This window comes from Podarcis bocagei (assembly GCF_964188305.1).
Source record: "Podarcis bocagei genome assembly, chromosome: 12".
Lineage (NCBI taxonomy): Eukaryota > Metazoa > Chordata > Lepidosauria > Squamata > Lacertidae > Podarcis > Podarcis bocagei.
Genome location: NC_138137.1, coordinates 21,330,635 through 21,346,905, shown reverse-complemented (window position 1 = coordinate 21,346,905; position 16,271 = coordinate 21,330,635). Strand labels below are relative to the sequence as shown.

Sequence of the window (16,271 nt, the reverse complement as noted above, 5' to 3'; positions counted from 1 at the left end):
TAAAATGTTGTGATTTATTCTATTCTCTTTTCACTTTTGTATTTTACTATGTTTCTGTAAATGTCCCTGCGAAGCTTTGCTGGTGGGAGGCATGTACATCTTTTAAATAAATGCACAGTATCGGTTTCACTTCGCTATATCACATTACAGCCAGTTTGTTTTGTTCCCTATTTCATGCCAATTTACTCAGAGCAAAGAGTGTACCTCTTTTTGATTTATTTAAACTGCGGCATTTCTCCATAGATAACTGCACATACTGTGTTGTGCTTGTGTGAAACAGCCATTTCCAGATACAACTAACGCCATGAGAAGCTGAACAGCAGGTACTGGGCAGTGGGTTTTTTAAAAGATGGATAAAGAAGTTATCATCAAATAGTAGAGTTGGAAGCATAGCTGTCAACCTTCCCTTTTTTTGCGGGAAATTCCCTTATTCCAGCGTCGTTTCCCGCTGCTCCCTGCTGCTATCCCGGATTGTTAGATATCCCGTAGACTGTCCCTGGGACAGGTGAGGCTGCTGATCCCTTATTTTCGAGGCTGCTGATCTCTTATTTTCAAATCTGAAAGTTGACAGCTATGGTTGGAAGGGACCCCATGGGTCATCTAGTCCAACCCCCTGCAACACAGGAATCTCAGCTAAACCTTTTGTTAGAACGCCAGAAATTGGGGACATCCAATGATGCTGAATGTTGGAAGACTTCGGACAGATAAAAGGAAGTACTGTACTGTACTTTATTTTGTTCACACAGCACATAGCTGAGCTATGGAACTCGCTCCATCAGGAGGCAGTGATGGCTACCATCTTGGATGGCTTTAAAGGGGGATTAGACAAATTCTTGGTGGAGAGGCTTATGGATGGTTACTAGCCGATGGCTATACTTTGTCTCCACAACTGGAGGCAGCAATGATTCTGAATACTAGTCACTGGTAGACACAGGGAGAGTCTCTTGGGCTAGAATCCTGCTTCCAGGATTCCCACAGGCATCTGGTCAGCTACTGTGAGAATAGGATGCTGTAGGAGGTGGGCCATTGGCATGATTATGATTAATTATAATTATTATTTTGGAAGTCTACCTTTAGAGGCAATGAACTCCCAACAGAGTTCACTCTGAACTCTACAGTAATGGGCAGGTTGAGCCCTCTCCACAACTCGCTGCTGCGACCCGTCTAAAGAGCCCATTTCCTTCCCTGCAAGTTTGCGAAGAGCCCAGCTTTAAAACTACTTGGTTGAAGATAAAATAACAAATAACAACGAGCGGAGTGCTTTAAAAAAAATAAAATAAAAAGGCTCCTTCTTCCTTCCCCGGTCCTAAAAACTGCAATGCCCTCGAGGGAAAGGAAAAGGAAAGCGGGCGCGCTTCGACGCCACTCGCGCTCGCCTAACCCTAGAATCACATTGCGGGGCGGCTTTGCATTGCAGGATTGGCGGCTTCCCCGAGTCGCCGTCCTCTTTCCCCCATGAATCGCATTTGCAAGCGCGCTCCGACGGCAGCGGGAGAAGCCGCTTGGCAAAAGAGGAGACCCGCCCGCCGCTCCAGAGCTCTGTGGCGCTTGAAAGCCTGACGGACTTATACGTTGCTTTATTTTATTATTTTTTAAGTGCCGGACGAGGACTCTTCTGCTTCCTCTTTATGACTTGCCCTGAGGGGACGCGCACACAGACACACGCCGCCAGTTCTCCTCAGAGAGAGATGCCCTCTGGAACTGTTGCTAAATTCTTCCGCGGGGCCCCGAAGAGGCGCGACCCGGACGGGCAAATCTGAGCTGCTGAGGCACTTGGCGCGCTTTATGGCCAGGACCGGCGGAGACGCCACTGCGCCGCTTCCCAGGCGAGGAGGGAAGGAAGGGCCAGGCAGGCCGCGCGGCCGCCCGGCTTCCCTCCTCCTCCTCCTCCTGGGCTGCCGGGCGGTGACAGCCGAAGCCAGGCTCGCTGGCGGCAACAACATGTCCATCGCCTTCCCCTCCTCCCCGCTGGCTTCTTCTTAGCGGCGCCTCCGCCTCCTCCTCTCCGCCCAGCAGGACCCGCCCGCGGTGCGGCCCTGTCCCCTCCTTCCCTCCCTCCGGAGGGAGCAGCCGGCGGCGGCGGCGGCAGCAGCGGGGAAAAGGGGAGGCTCCATCCAGCGCGCTCGCTCGACGGGCGCACCGAGCCGGGCACTGGGCGAGGAGCCTGGCGGCGAGCCTCGTAGTGCCGGCCGGGCTGCGGCATGGCTGAGGCTGGCGCGGCCGGGGCGGGAGCCGCCGCCGCGGCGTCCTCCGCCACCACAGCAGCCGCGGTCGGCGGCGGCGGGGGAAACGGCGGCGGCGGCAACGGAGCGCTGCAGCAGGGCTCCCCGGCCGCCGGAGGGCTGGCCGCTTGCGGACCCGTCCGGGCTGTGGTCGCCGCCGCCGCCGCTGCGACTGCCGAGAGCCCCGCGGCGGCGGCTGCTGCTGCTGCTGCTGCAGCGGGAGGCGGCGGCGGCCCGGGCAGCGGCGGCCCTGGCTCGGCTCGCGTCGTAGGGAAGAAGGCGCAGCTCCGCGCCGCGCCGCGCGCCAAGAAACTGGAGAAGCTGGGCGTCTACTCCGCCTGCAAGGTAAGCCGCTCGGTGCGGGTTTTTTTTTGGGGGGGGGGCGGAAACGAAAAATAAAACACAATAATAATAATAATTAATCATAATAATAAGGGACTCGGCAGCGGCATCCATCCATAGACGTCGTCCTGTTCCCTTGCAGCCCCCAGGGGGCGTCCAGCGTTGCCGCTGTTGCCGTTTGCTAGTTGCCGTCAGAAGGGGAGGCGCCGGAGCTGCCCGGCCGGGCTACTCCTTCGGCCCGTTTGGAAAGCGGAGCGAATAGGAGGCCCTTAAAAAAGGGAACGGCTGCACCGGTGAGTGCGTGTGCGGGGAGGGTGTGTGTGTGTGTGTATGTGCACGCACGCGCAAACGGTTGTTTTCATTCCTGCCTCTCGCACTTAAGGCAGCCTGGCAACAGGTTGTTCGCTGGGGAAGCAGCGATTTGCTTAATTTTCTTCCTGACCTGTAGCTATGTTTCGTTGCGCGATCGCCTGATTCGGATTAGTTCATGCATGCATGCATGCATGCCAGCGTAGCTGAAAATAAAAAAGAATCATTTCCCATTAGCTCCTGCAAGCTCCGTTGTTAACTGTGATTGAGGTTGGTAGTTATTGTGGGTTAACTGGTTCAGGGTGCAGTGATGCACACAGTATTATGTTGTCATGCGGTTGGATTACTGCAGTGCACTCTGTGTGGGGCTGCCCTCTGGGTTGGCCTGGAGGCTGCAGCTGGTGCAGAATGTGGTTGCAGTGGTTGGAGACAAACTACTGCCAGCATGTGACACCTTGCTTGAAGGATTTGCACCGGCTGCCAATCTGCTACTGGGCCAAGTTCAAGGTGTTGGTATGCACATAAGTCCCTGTACAGCTCAGGACCAGGTTCCTTGAGAGACTGCCTTATTTCTTATACTCCCAGTAGATTGCTGCAATATGCGGGACAGTTTCTCCTGCAAGTTCCAAAGCTCTCAGAAGCACACTCCCCTTGGAGCAGTGTGTTTTGTGTGGTTGCCCTGTCCTGTGGATATGACAGGTGCGTATTATCTACAGTTTCTGGAAAGAGTTGGACACATTTTTGTTCTAACAGCCTTTCCCAGCTGGGTGAAGGGTTCTTTACCACAAGTGCCCACTTGTTAGGGTTTTAGTCTTTATATATATATGTGTGTGTGTGTATGTTTTAACTGTTATCAATTATCATAAGTGTAAATTGTCTTGAAATGTTGGTTTAGAATGCAAATAATTCATTAATTGTAATTATAATAACACACACACAATCAGTCTCTGAGCAGTGGGATACTTGAGTGCCAGAGCTTATCTTGGGTTCGGTTTCTTTGGCATGAAGATCACTGTGGTGTCTTTTTGAAATATAGCTTTCCCTCCACATTTACACAACCTGAGCATAAGATAGAAGGACTCACAGCTTTAACATTCCAACAGATCTTAATTCCCCATTAGGTCTCCAGGGACCCTTCCCTCCTAGCTTTAGTTACAGCACAGAGAGCAAGTCAAGCCTCTGTATTTTCCCAGCTCCATACAAGTCTATCCCAGAGTAGAATTGTAGAGCTGGAAGTGACCCTGGGGATCATCTAGACCAACCCCCTGCAGTGCAGGAATATGCAGCTGTCCCCTACTGGGGTCGAACCTGCAACCTTGGCATTATCAGCACCGTGCTCTAACCAACTGAGCTATCCACCCCTGGCCTATCGTTCTCTAGGGGCTGGAGGCATCACTAACAAATTGTTTCTATGGCAATACATTTATACTTGACCAGGCTCCCATTGTACAGATATAAAACCACAGACTTGGAGGGCGCCCGAAGGTATAATCCAAACCAAACCCTTTCCCCAATCCACATTGTGGGACAGGTTGTGATTACTTAAGAAAAAGGGAGTACTTTGCACTTTGTGCATGGCTAGAGCTGCTCAGTTCTTTGCTTTTGCGCCATATGTCCCAAGCTTGGCATGAGAGACATCTTTCAGAACTGGGTGAAATTTAGCCTTCACTGTACTTTGTCTGCCTTCAGTTTCTCTATGACTTATTTCTACTTGACAACCCAATGGAAGGTCTTTCCAAAAAAAGCTCCTTACTTGCCCTGCTCTGTTTTTAAGGAAGCCCCATGGCAAGATTGAAGGTTGCAATGTCTGTACAGTGTTTAAGTGGAGATGTTCTGCAGTTCTCTGCACAGGGAGGAAAAAGAACCAATTTGCAGGCAGCTGTAAGGCAACGCAGGATTGAGAATGCATGTCAAAAAGGCGAGATGTCAGTGCATCTTTTTGGAGAAAGTGATATGGAGAAAGAGAGAGAAGGGAAACAAACCAGGGAGAACATTGTGTTTTCAGAAGAAAAGAAAACTCAAGCCCAGCAGGTTATGCCAGCCGTTTTTTTTACTCTATTATTTGCTTGGTAAAATGGTGCCCCAGCTGCTTGTCATGTAAACACAGGATTGAGCACAGAGACAAACTCCTTTAAGTGCCTGCTGTGTGTGTCTGTTTGAAGAGATAAACAATCCCCCCCTTTCTTTCTTTTTTGTTTGCACAAGAAAGCCATTCCAGCACTCTGTATCCAGTTGTGTGCAATGCCAGTGTACTTGGGGAGACAGAAGCTTGGATTGGGCGCTTTGAGCTGTAACTCCTCCCAAGCTCCCCCCCCCCTTTCCCTCTGCCTGGTCTTGGCAACAGAGCCTTTGTTTTGACAGGATGACAGCTGAAGGAGGTGGAGACTGTGGCTTGTTCCTTTTTTGCAGCCTGTAGCTGACGGGAAACCCAGATTACCAATAGTATGAGAAGCTCGAAGCTCAGCCTCAGGAGAGCGCAGGTGAAGGATCTTCCCCTGCTCTTCTTTATTACAGTAAAAAACGAGCTAGATGCAGTAACTTGAACCAAGAATAATTTGGAAATTATTTATTTCATTTTTATCATTTTCTCTCTCCAGGAAACTCATTGTGGTGCATCTTCCTCCTTGCCCATTTTATCCTTAGAACAGGCTAACTAAAGTAGGTGTCTGGCCCAATTGCACTCTGTGAGGGGGGTGGAGTTCAATTTCTCCAAAGTCTTAGTCCAGTATTCGAACCCACTTTATCACACCGGTTTGCAAACACTCAAGGCTACATCTAAGGCTAGGTTTCTATACCTCATACAGTGGTACCTCGGGTTAAGTACTTAATTCGTTCCGGAGGTCCGTACTTAACCTGAAACTGTTCTTAACCTGAAGCACCACTTTAGCTAATGGGGCCGCCTTCTGCCGCCGCGCCGCCGGAGCACGATTTCTGTTCTCATCCTGAAGCAAAGTTCTTAACCTGAAGCACTATTTCTGGGTTAGCGGAGTCTGTAACCTGAAGCGTATGTAACCCGAGGTACCACTGTATTGTAATGTGTGAATGAAACAAGCATATTTGGAATACGCTAGCGAAATAAGATTGACAGCATCTTCTTTGTGCTTGGGTGTGGCCTTCACCCCCCTCTGCAATCTGAAGATAAGATTATAAAGACCTTTTCCCAGTATTCCCAATAAAAGTCCTTGCCACTGCCCAATCCCCACTGACAGCTCCCCTCCCCATGCCAAGCTAAAAAAAAAAAAGGTATAAAAGGTAAAGGACTGCTGGACAGTTAAGTCCAGTCAAAGGCGACTATGTGGTTGCGGCGCTCATCTTGCTTTCAGGCCGAGGGAGCCAGTGTTTGTCCAACAGCTTTCCAGGTCACGTAGCCAGCATAACTAAACCACTTCTGGTGCAATGAGACAGCATGACGGAAACCAGAGTGCACGGAAACGCCATTTACACCACAGCGGTATCTTTTTATATACTTGCACCGGTGTGCTTCCGAACTGCTAGGTTGGCAGGAGCTGGGACAGAGCAACGGGAGCTCACCCCTTTGTGGGGATTCAAACCACCGACCTTTTGATCGGCAAGCTCAAGAGGTTCAGTGGTTTAGACCACAGCGCCACCCATCAGGGAGGGATGCATTCTGTCAGGATGTGAGAAAGGGTTTAATCCCCCTCCCTGTGTCGTGAATTCTGGATTACAATGCCCCTCCAAATACACCTACTATTAATTTAAATACTAGTTGTACACTGTGTATTTAAGGTATAGTTTGGCCCTCAGAATTTGCTATCAAACATTTTAGTACTCTGAAGTTTCTAAAAATAAAAAAGTCATTCTTTGACTGGAATTGTTTTTAACACTGATAATGTGCACAGCATGACCTGCTTGTTAAAAATGGCCAAATCATAAGATTAGGCAGGATTGGATGAAAACTTCATTAGAAGTTGCTGCCTAATCCCCGTTAACTTTGTCATGTCCCTCCAACCAGCAATATTTAGAGTGGCGATAAGGGCAATGAGACATTAGGAGCTAGTAAAACTGGCAGAATAATGCTTTTAAATCATGCATATACATATATGTCATCGTTTTGCACATTGCTTACATGGTGTACTGCTCTCTGTTCCAAGTAGCGTACAACCTAAAATTTAACGTAGAGGAAACAACAGATGGGGTGTGTGTGTAAATGGGGAACAGTCTTGGTTAGATTTAGACTTCGCTTATTCAAGCTTAGTTACAATAGGGGATGAGAATTTAAATAATTCGGCTTTGATCCCCTACATTCCAATAGTGGAAATAATACTTCAAAAGATGCTAGTTCCTGCTGGAACACTCTCTGCCTCCTGTCATTCCAATACCCTGAGTCATGCAGTAATAGTCTGTGGGTAATAGGAGTAATAATAATCATGCTGCTAGAACAGGGACAAAAGTTTTCCATTGATAAATTAGTCCATGAAACAACCCTATGTTGTGAGGTTGAATAGATGAAACTGTTTGTTAAAACATTTGTACACGTGCAACTCAGCTCTGAACAAGTTTACTTAAAAGTAATTTATAGTGAATTGGCTGGGAATTTCACTCTAGTCACCAGCGCACTCTGGTTCCCTTTAGATGTTGATGGACTACAAATCACAGTAGCCTCAACCAGCACGACCAATGCTCAGGGATGATGGAAGTTGTAGTCTACAACATCTGGACAGCACTGTGTTGGCTTCCTCTGAACATAAGCCTTAAGAGTGCTGTAGTGTTGCGGTACTGACATGTTCCTGTGTTTGGGAACTAATATTTCCTGTGAACTTTACATAATGGCGTTCACTCTTCTTAGATTAGAGTGGTTCAGTGTACAATGTCTCCAAATGCTCTTCAGTGTCAAAGGGTAAATTTCAAACCAGAAAATCCTTTTAAACTGCCCCTTTGTAGGCAAGCCTGAAAGCAAATGCCACTGTTTCTGTTTTTTTTTAAATAACTGGCATGCATTTGGAGGTTTCTGCATAATGTTTTTAGAGGATTAGAAATAAAAATAACCAGCAGGTTGTAAGTCATACTCAAGATTAGATCCATTGGAATCAGTGGAGTAACTTAATTTGATTGGGGGTGTGTGTCTTTTTAGACTGATTTCAAAAGTTCTCAGATCCGAGAGTTTATTTTCGTTCAAGCATTTAAGCATGAACCATGCTGTAAATGAATGCAGTTTGTCTTTTAGCTCTCTTTAGGGGGTTAGCTTTGTAGTTAGGTAAACACTTGAGGGGGGCCAGCAGTGATAAAAACATCAGCCCCACCCTGCCACTTTTCCCGTCTCCCTCCAACTTTGGTGGCCGGCACTGAAGTGGGGAGCCTCCAATCCTTATGGAGGCTCCTGACACATTTTTAGAACCCTGAGTTTCCAGGGTTCTAAAATGCGTTTGGAGAGCTTCTTTGAGTATAGAAGGCATCACACTCTAGAAGATAATCTTCCCCAAATTAGAGCGCGACCAGAACATCAATGGGGGCAGACCTACCAAACTAATCTCTGCTACCCTCCCAAGCATTTAAATAAAGGTAAAGGGACCCCTGACCATTAGGTCCAGTCGTGGCCAACTCTGGGGTTGCGGCGCTCATCTTGCTTTATTGGCCGAGGGAGCCGGCGTACAGCTTCTGGGTTATGTGGCCAGCATGATTAAGCCGCTTCTGGCGAACCAGAGCAGCACATGGAAACACTGTTTACCTTCCCACCAGAGTGGTACCTATTTATCTACTTGCACTTTGAGGTGCTTTTGAACTGCTAGGTTGGCAGGAGCAGGGACTGAGCAACGGGAGCTCACCCCGTCGTGGGGATTCGAACCGCCGACCTTCTGATCAGCAAGCCCTAGGCTCTGTGGTTTAACCCACAGCACCACCTGTGTCCCAAACTAATCTCTGCTACCCTCCCAAGCATTTACGTAACCATAAATGTAATGGCAGAAAGGGGATCTATCTAGCATCTAATCTAATTATCTATCTAATCATCTATCTAATCTTGTACTTTGCGTCTGATTTCCAAGTGTCTCTTATTTGTCATGTTGCACAGTTTAACGTGAGTCTGCTTCTCTCTCGTCCATGCATATCCACATCTCATCCCTCTTTATGCCGTTTGTTTGACAGCAGTAATTAATATGAAGAATTAATCTTTGCAACTGCATAACTTGCTTACTTTTAACAAATTGGAAGCACCAGTTAGGCCTGAAGGGATCGGAAAATTACAGGAAAAACTGGGGCAGATGGCAAATGGTTGGATAGGTGCAGATAAGGAAGCAGGCCCATTTGATGATGTACGAACAGTCCTGGAGATACTGGGAATGTTCATTTTTGGAAGTGTTTCTTAAAACAACAAAAATCCATTGTTTTTTCTCGCCTGGATGGAGGAGAGAGAGTGAGAGAAGTATATAGAAACGAGCCTACTGTCCAAAGGTAAAAAAATCACATTTTTTGCTTTAACCACATTTGCGTTTGGCCCTCAACACCACTGGCATGTGACTGAGATGGGAATAAAGCCCGTGGCTTGATAAAAGGTCCCTCATCCGCATGTTAAATGATGCCCACCCAAGCCTGTGATTCTGAATTGTAAAACTCTTGACGTGATTTCCAACAGTGCACTTGTAGTTTGACCTTTGGATCTGAACTGAGGACTCTGTGCACGTAGCTTATGCACTTTGGTACAGAAGGTCTCAGATGTGAAAGATAGTAATTGAATACTTGTGCTCTTTGTCTCATTATTTGTGTGTCTATCTCAATGGAAACTAAAGATCCCTGTTGTCGTAAACACCTTCGGAGACTGTGAGTTTCTTTGGGCGAGCCTGAATTCACCACTTAAATTTCTCTTCAGTGCAGCAGCAGCACCTACTCATTCTGAAACTCTCTGGTTTTCAAGAGCAGCTTGTCAGGCAATAAATACAGTCCTTCTGTGCTTACAGAAGTAGATTCACAGCTCTCTGGATCACAGCCAAAACATTATTACATTAATCTTCCTAATTATTAGCACTTCACTGTTTACTATTTATTAGAAGAAAGGGCAGTAGATATAATTAGACATGTGGTGGATATATAGATTAATCAAAGTGGTCTTTGAGAGTGGTGTATATAATCTGCAATCCATATATTGTGCTAGCACATATCATTAGAAAAATGTTCATCATAAACCAAATCCATACAGTAATTTATTTTCCAATGTGGGCGACTCATGAGAGCCAAGGCTCCTCATTGATTAGAGTTTCAGTTTAGGGAAGGTAGTAATGCAAAGTTACACAATGATCCAGTTAATTGGTAAATTATAGAAAACAAAGACATGCTCAGCTAAGTACTTTGGCTTGACTGAGTTCGTGGACTGAATGTTGAGGGCTGAACAACACATTACACTCCACTTCCCAAATGGCATTATCCTGTTGAGTTCCCCCCAAACATGTAGGATCGCTTGCTCTTATCCTGCTGTCATAATTATGTCCTACATTTTCCTACCAACAGGGGTCAGAAATTCACAATGTGGTGACCTTGGAGCATGAATCACCTGGCGTATTCTGAGGGAGTGGGGGGGAGCTCAACACAGGGGAGCCATTTTCAGCAATGGTTCCTTGTCTGTGTAATCGTCCCTTAGCATGACAAATCTTCCTTTGTTTAAGAGAGTGATGATCATTGCCCAAGTGGACTAAACTCTGTGGAACACTCTAAAGCACACATAGTCAATTCAATGCCCTACAGTTTGTTGTATCTTATTTTGGGGCCGTACTTACCAGTGGAATGTACATAGAATCATAGACCGTTAGAATTGGAAGGGACCCTGAGAATCATCTTCTAGTCCAGTGTTTCCCAACCACTGTTCCGCGGCACACTAGTGTGCCGCGAGATGTTGCCTGGTGTGCCGCGGGAAAAATTAAAAAATTCGAAAGATTTTTTTTTTTAGTCACATTTTCGATTGGGGCGCCGTCACTAGATGACCCCTGGGGTTCCCTCCCTCCCTCCCGCTCTGCGCCTCCCTCCTCCTCCTCCGGGGAGGCCCTCCCTGGCTCTCGGCCAAGGCTTGGCGGCTGCCACTCACTCACTCGCTCGCCCACCCGTCCCTCCATCCCTGCACCTGGCCTCTCCCCCTCCGTCCCCGGCGCGGGGGCTGCCGGGATCCGTAGTCCCCTCGCCCTTGGGCTCCGCGCTTGCGCGGGGTGCGCAAACTACATTTCCCAGCGTGGCCTGGCGGGCCGGGCGTTTTGTTTGAAGCGCTCTTCTCCCAGCCATGGAATGAGCGCAGCGGCGGTGGCCGGGCAGGCAGGGGCTCTTCCGCGCAGACCCCGCGCAGCTTGCCTGCGCCCCCGCGGAGATCGGGCGGCAGGATGGAGCCCGGGGATCCCCGCGGAGGCGGAGCGGCGGAGGCTGCCCCCCAGGTAGGGCTGCGTTGGGGAGGGGGGTTTATTTTTGCAATGCTGCATCCACGCCGGAGGGGACGCATCGGACCGCGGGGAGACCCCTTGGCGGGCGTGCAAGGCAATGCATGTGTGCAGGCGTTGCATGGAGTGCAGTGCAATGCAATGGCAACGTGGCGCCCTGCATGCATGCATGCAACTTCCACCGGCGCTCCGGACTTGGCAGGTGAGGGGGGTCCCCAGTGGGCGGCAGAGAGAGCCGGGAGGGCGAAGGGGAGCCGGGGGGGAGCAGCGCTGCTCCCCGAGCCGAGCCCGGGGGGAAACTTCGGTGTCGTTGCGCCGGGTGTTGGAAGCGGAGGCTGGCGGGGGCCCCTCACCTGCAAAACCTGGTCGCCTCTCATATATTTCGTGCATTGCATTCATCGCCCGCTTTCTCCTCCAAGGAGCTCCCGGGGGCGCGCGTGGTTCTCCCTGTGTTATCCTCGCAACAACAGCCCTGCGAGGTGGGTCAGGCGAGTGGCCCAAGGGAGCACCCAGGGATTGTCCTGGCCAGGTGGGGTGATTTGAACCCTGCTCTCTGCCCGGTCTTCGTCCTCATTTAGCCCCCACATGTGCATGACTGTGCATGACTGAGGTTTTCCCCCCTCGTCTTGGCTATGGTGTGAGTCTGTGCTGTTAATTAATGGGGTTCTGCCTTCAGAGAAGATGAGCCAGCCCTCAAGGAGGTGATTATGTAATTTGCTAGCAATTCATGTCCCTCCCGGCGTGACGCTGCGCGCTGACGTCACGGGGCTGTAATGGTGGTGTGCCTCGAGATTTTTTTCATGAAACAAGTGTGCCTTTGCCCAAAAAAGGTTGGGAAACACTGTTCTAGTCCAACCCCCTACAGTGCAGGAATATGCAGCTGTCCCATACAGGGATCGAACCTGCAACCTTGACATTATCAGCACCGCACTCTGACCAACTGAGCTATCTCCTGCATGTGCAACCTTGAGATTATCAGCACCGCACTCTGACCAACTGAGCTATCTCCTGCATGTGCAACCTTGAGATTATCAGCACCGCACTCTGACCAACTGAGCTATCTCCTGCGTGTGCAACCTTGAGATTATCAGCACCGCATTCTAACCAACTGAGCTATCTCCTGCATGTGCAACCTTGACATTATCAGCACCGCACTCTGACCAACTGAGCTATCTCCTGCATGAGCTAAATCAACAGCAAAGTTCTCTGCACCTCTTGCTTCTAGCTTGTGCAACCTGAGGAGACAGGCTGGCTCTCTTGAATTGGAGTCCAAAAATCTGGAGGGCACCACGTTGTCTACCCCTGCTATTAAGTACCCACAGCCTTCATTTCTTAACCTCAGATACATACTATACAATTTGTACAATGTTTCATAACGTTGGCACTAAATATTTTTTAACTACTCTCCCCAGCTCCTTCCCATCACTCAAGTTCTCAAAAGAGGTAATTTCATACATTCTTTCCTAATGAAAAGCAGAGGAGTGACATTTTATTGAGTTGCGCGAGAGAGGAAACATTGCAGAAGACTCAAAAGCCACTCAGCGGGGTGTAATTTGAACTCCTTAGGAATGCTGCACTCACTATTGAGGGCAAAATATTTTCACTGCTGGGGTCAAGAACAGAAGGCATGTGGCCTCAGCAAGAAGGCTGGATCTGAATGCCATTTGCTGCCTTTGGAAAACACTCAGAAACAAAACGCAGCGGCTTTTCTTCTTAGCTGGTGGAAGCACCTGTGCTGAAAGAACCTTACTGGCTTCCAGTTTGTTTCCTAGCACCATTCAAAGTGCCCCCTTTCATCTTTAAAGCCCTTAGTGGCCTCGATACAGGATGCCTTCGGAAGCATATGAGCATCTCTGCTCCGAATCCCTTCCTTTTCGGAACCCCAGATTGGTTGTTTAACAAGAATTAGCTTGCTAGAAACAAAACTGAGAGCTGCAACGAATGCCTGCCAGCAAAACAAAACACTTTTTTTCTCTGTTCCTGTAGGAGGGTTGGTATTCATTCCTGGCAGTTTAGCTCTTCCGACTACAATATTGGTGCATCTGTTTGCATCTCTGATGCTAATTAGTGTGCAGTGCTACATTTTTGTGTAGGTACTCAGTCTTTATGGGTTTGGGGCTCTGGGGTAATTATGGCACAGTGTTCTAAAATCAAGTGCTTATTCATATTTGGGAGAAACTGTGTGTGTGTGTGTGTGTGCGCGCGCGCGCGCTCGCACGCCATACAGAGGCTTTTAAATTTATTTTTCTTACAGCAATGATTTACAGATCCACAGCAGCAAGCTTACCCTTTACAAACCTGGGCATCAACCCTTCCACTGTTTTTCTTAAAAACAGGCATACTTAGTAAAACAAACAAACACACAAGAACAATCATACACATACACAGAGTTCATACCAAGGGCAAATAAATAAATGAACACATTGTAATGTTCAACAGATTTGTCATGCAAGTGAAATAAAACAAATGGTTGTTGGAAAGAAGTTGCTTTGGCACAACTTTCAGATATGTTCTGTTCTGAAACATGAAAAGTTACAGATTCCAGTGATCTTTCTGTTAGAACTCCTAAACTGGGAGGTAACAAAATCCAAACGTGGATCAGAGGGAAGGCCTGATCTTATTGAGACATGAAAGACTGCCAGATACAGTAATAGTTTTTGTGTGGCGTTTGCAGATTCCTGTAATATATGTAGTATGTCCAGAAGCACATTACTAGCATAAATAGCGTAGTCCAAGCTACTAAAATATTAATAGGAAATTTTGCAGTAATGTATATCTCTAAAACTACGGTGTTGTGTGTTATGATGTGTTTTATTAATTTAAAAAATACTGAATTACTTCAGTAGCAATGCCAGGCTTTGTCTGCATGTTACGTTTGGGATAGTGAGAATGTTGGTGGCCTCCAGGAAGAACAAAAACAAATGAAAGGTTTAATGTTAACCTTTGTGGAAGTTTTCATTAAAAATGTATGGGAATTTCCCAGTAGAAATCCACAGTATTTCTGGCACGTATAATCATTTAAGGGTGAGAAAACATTGACCTATAACATCATGATTAGATGTAATGCATGCCCAGAATTGCATTGTAGCTTTTGGTTCGTTAATGGCTAGGAGAATGATCCTTTGACGATGTTGCCTACTTTTTTTCAGCCAGTACTTCTTCCACATCTAATATATAATTTCATATAGAATATACTGTTTGTAATGTTTATATAATGGCTTAGATCCAGAGTTACTCATGTGAAGGGGCTATGATCCACCAGAGGCTTCCATTCACGATAGATGGCAGGGAAGTGAGTTTTACTTATTTTCCGTCAGGCTCCTCCAGCCCTTCGTAGCAGATGCTTGTGGGATGGTGGTGAATATCATATTCTTCCCCCTTACATGAGCAGGAGCATAGAGTAATATTCTGTCTTTATATCCATAGAAGATGGCTAGTAGAAATGACAGCTATGCTTTTATCTCCATTGTCAGAGCCAGTGAATTCTAGTTGCTTGGAATCACAAGTGGGTTGAGAGCTGTTGGGCTCAGGCAGGGGTAGGCAAGCTAAGGCCCGGAGGCTGGATGCGGCCTAATCGTCTTCTCAATCCGGCCCACGGACGGTCCGGGAATCAGCATGTTTTTACATGAGTAGAATGTGTCTTTTTATTTAAAATGCATCTCTGGGTTATTTGTGGGGCATAGGAATTCATTCAACCCCCCCCCCCCATATTGTCCGGCCCACCACAAGGTCTGAGGGACAGTGGACCGGCCCACGGCTGAAAAAGATTGCTGACCCCTGGCTCAAGTCTTGCTTTTCAGGCTTCCCATAGGAATGTGGTTGGCCACTGAGAACAGGGATGCTGGATTTTATTTCTGGCTTGATCCAGAAGGATTTTCCTTATGTTCTTCTGTGTTTGTGTATAAACACAAGCGCATCTTACAGAAGTCAAGAAAATAGCTTTGTTGTGGCAATGTAAAAGCTCTCCTTTCCTAGCATTACTAGTAATATGGGGAATGTGTATACATTCTCTAAACTCATACGATCTCTCTCTCTCTCTCTCTCTCTCTCTCTCTCTCTCTCTCTGTCTCCCTATCCCCCACCCCACTTTCTTAAAATTACAGGCTGAGGAATCTTGTAAATGTAATGGCTGGAAGAACCCTAACCCACCTCCAACTCCACCCAGAGCAGAACTACAGCAGGCGGTTGTGAGTCTTAACGAACCATGTCGTAGCTGTAGTCATGCACTAGGTAGGTTTTGTAGCATTTTCTTCTGGAATTTCTGTTTATTTATTTATTACTTATACGCCGCTTTCCCCACAGTAAGCTGTGCCCAAAAGCGGCTCACAGCAAACCCATTTGCAACATTAAAATGGAGAAACATAAAAAAACCCCACAAATATTATTCAGAATTGTTATTATTCAAAATAACAAAATCCAGAAATTAAGCAAATACAGGATAAATTCAGTTATTGCAATAAAACAAAACAAAACAACAATTTTGGCTTAAGCACATAAATACAAACCAAATACGAAAGTTGACCGACAGTAAAGTTTCGGGTACTGGTATTTCTCTGCATTCCCAAGGTGCACTTAATTGAAGTTCATAGCCTACCCAGTTCCAAGGGTTCGGGGAATTGAGTAAATTAAGAAAAAACAAATGGACCTAAATATACTGTGTATTTGAAAATATGCTAAAGCGGAGCACAAGGGTAGAACCAAGACCAGATACTCAGTAGTTCTGCAGAGACAATGCATAAATTTTTGTTCTCTTTTTAGTTATCGTTCTTCTCCTTTTTTCTATTAATATTTGTTGGTATTCTTACAATTAAACAATTTTAAAGTAAAATCATTATATAAAGAGAATGTAATGCAAACATTTTCAAGTAGAATTTCCCAATTTATGGTTATCTATTGCTACTACTATGGATAGTAGTAAAATTATTTTTTAAAAACAACAACAAAAGCCTCTAATGTATTGTGGCTCTCAAGTTCTGCACTCAGAATTCCTTACGTGGAAAACACATTATTATTATTATTGTTCTAGATT

At 46.9% G+C, this 16,271-nt stretch overlaps 1 protein-coding gene across 3 annotated transcripts in view; it reads left to right on the top strand.

Moving 5' to 3' along the window:
• Positions 1–2,186: 2,186 nt before the first annotated feature.
• KAT2B (lysine acetyltransferase 2B) overlaps positions 2,187–16,271 on the top strand; it is a 48,692-nt gene continuing 34,607 nt past the window's right edge. For all 3 annotated transcript variants that reach the window (XM_081164465.1, XM_081164464.1, XM_081164466.1), the window contains exons 1-2: positions 2,187–2,567; positions 15,346–15,472. In XM_081164465.1, the coding sequence (XP_081020591.1) occupies positions 2,202–2,567; positions 15,346–15,472 (493 nt within the window). In that variant the 5' untranslated portion in view covers positions 2,187–2,201. The remainder of the gene's footprint in view (positions 2,568–15,345; positions 15,473–16,271) is intronic.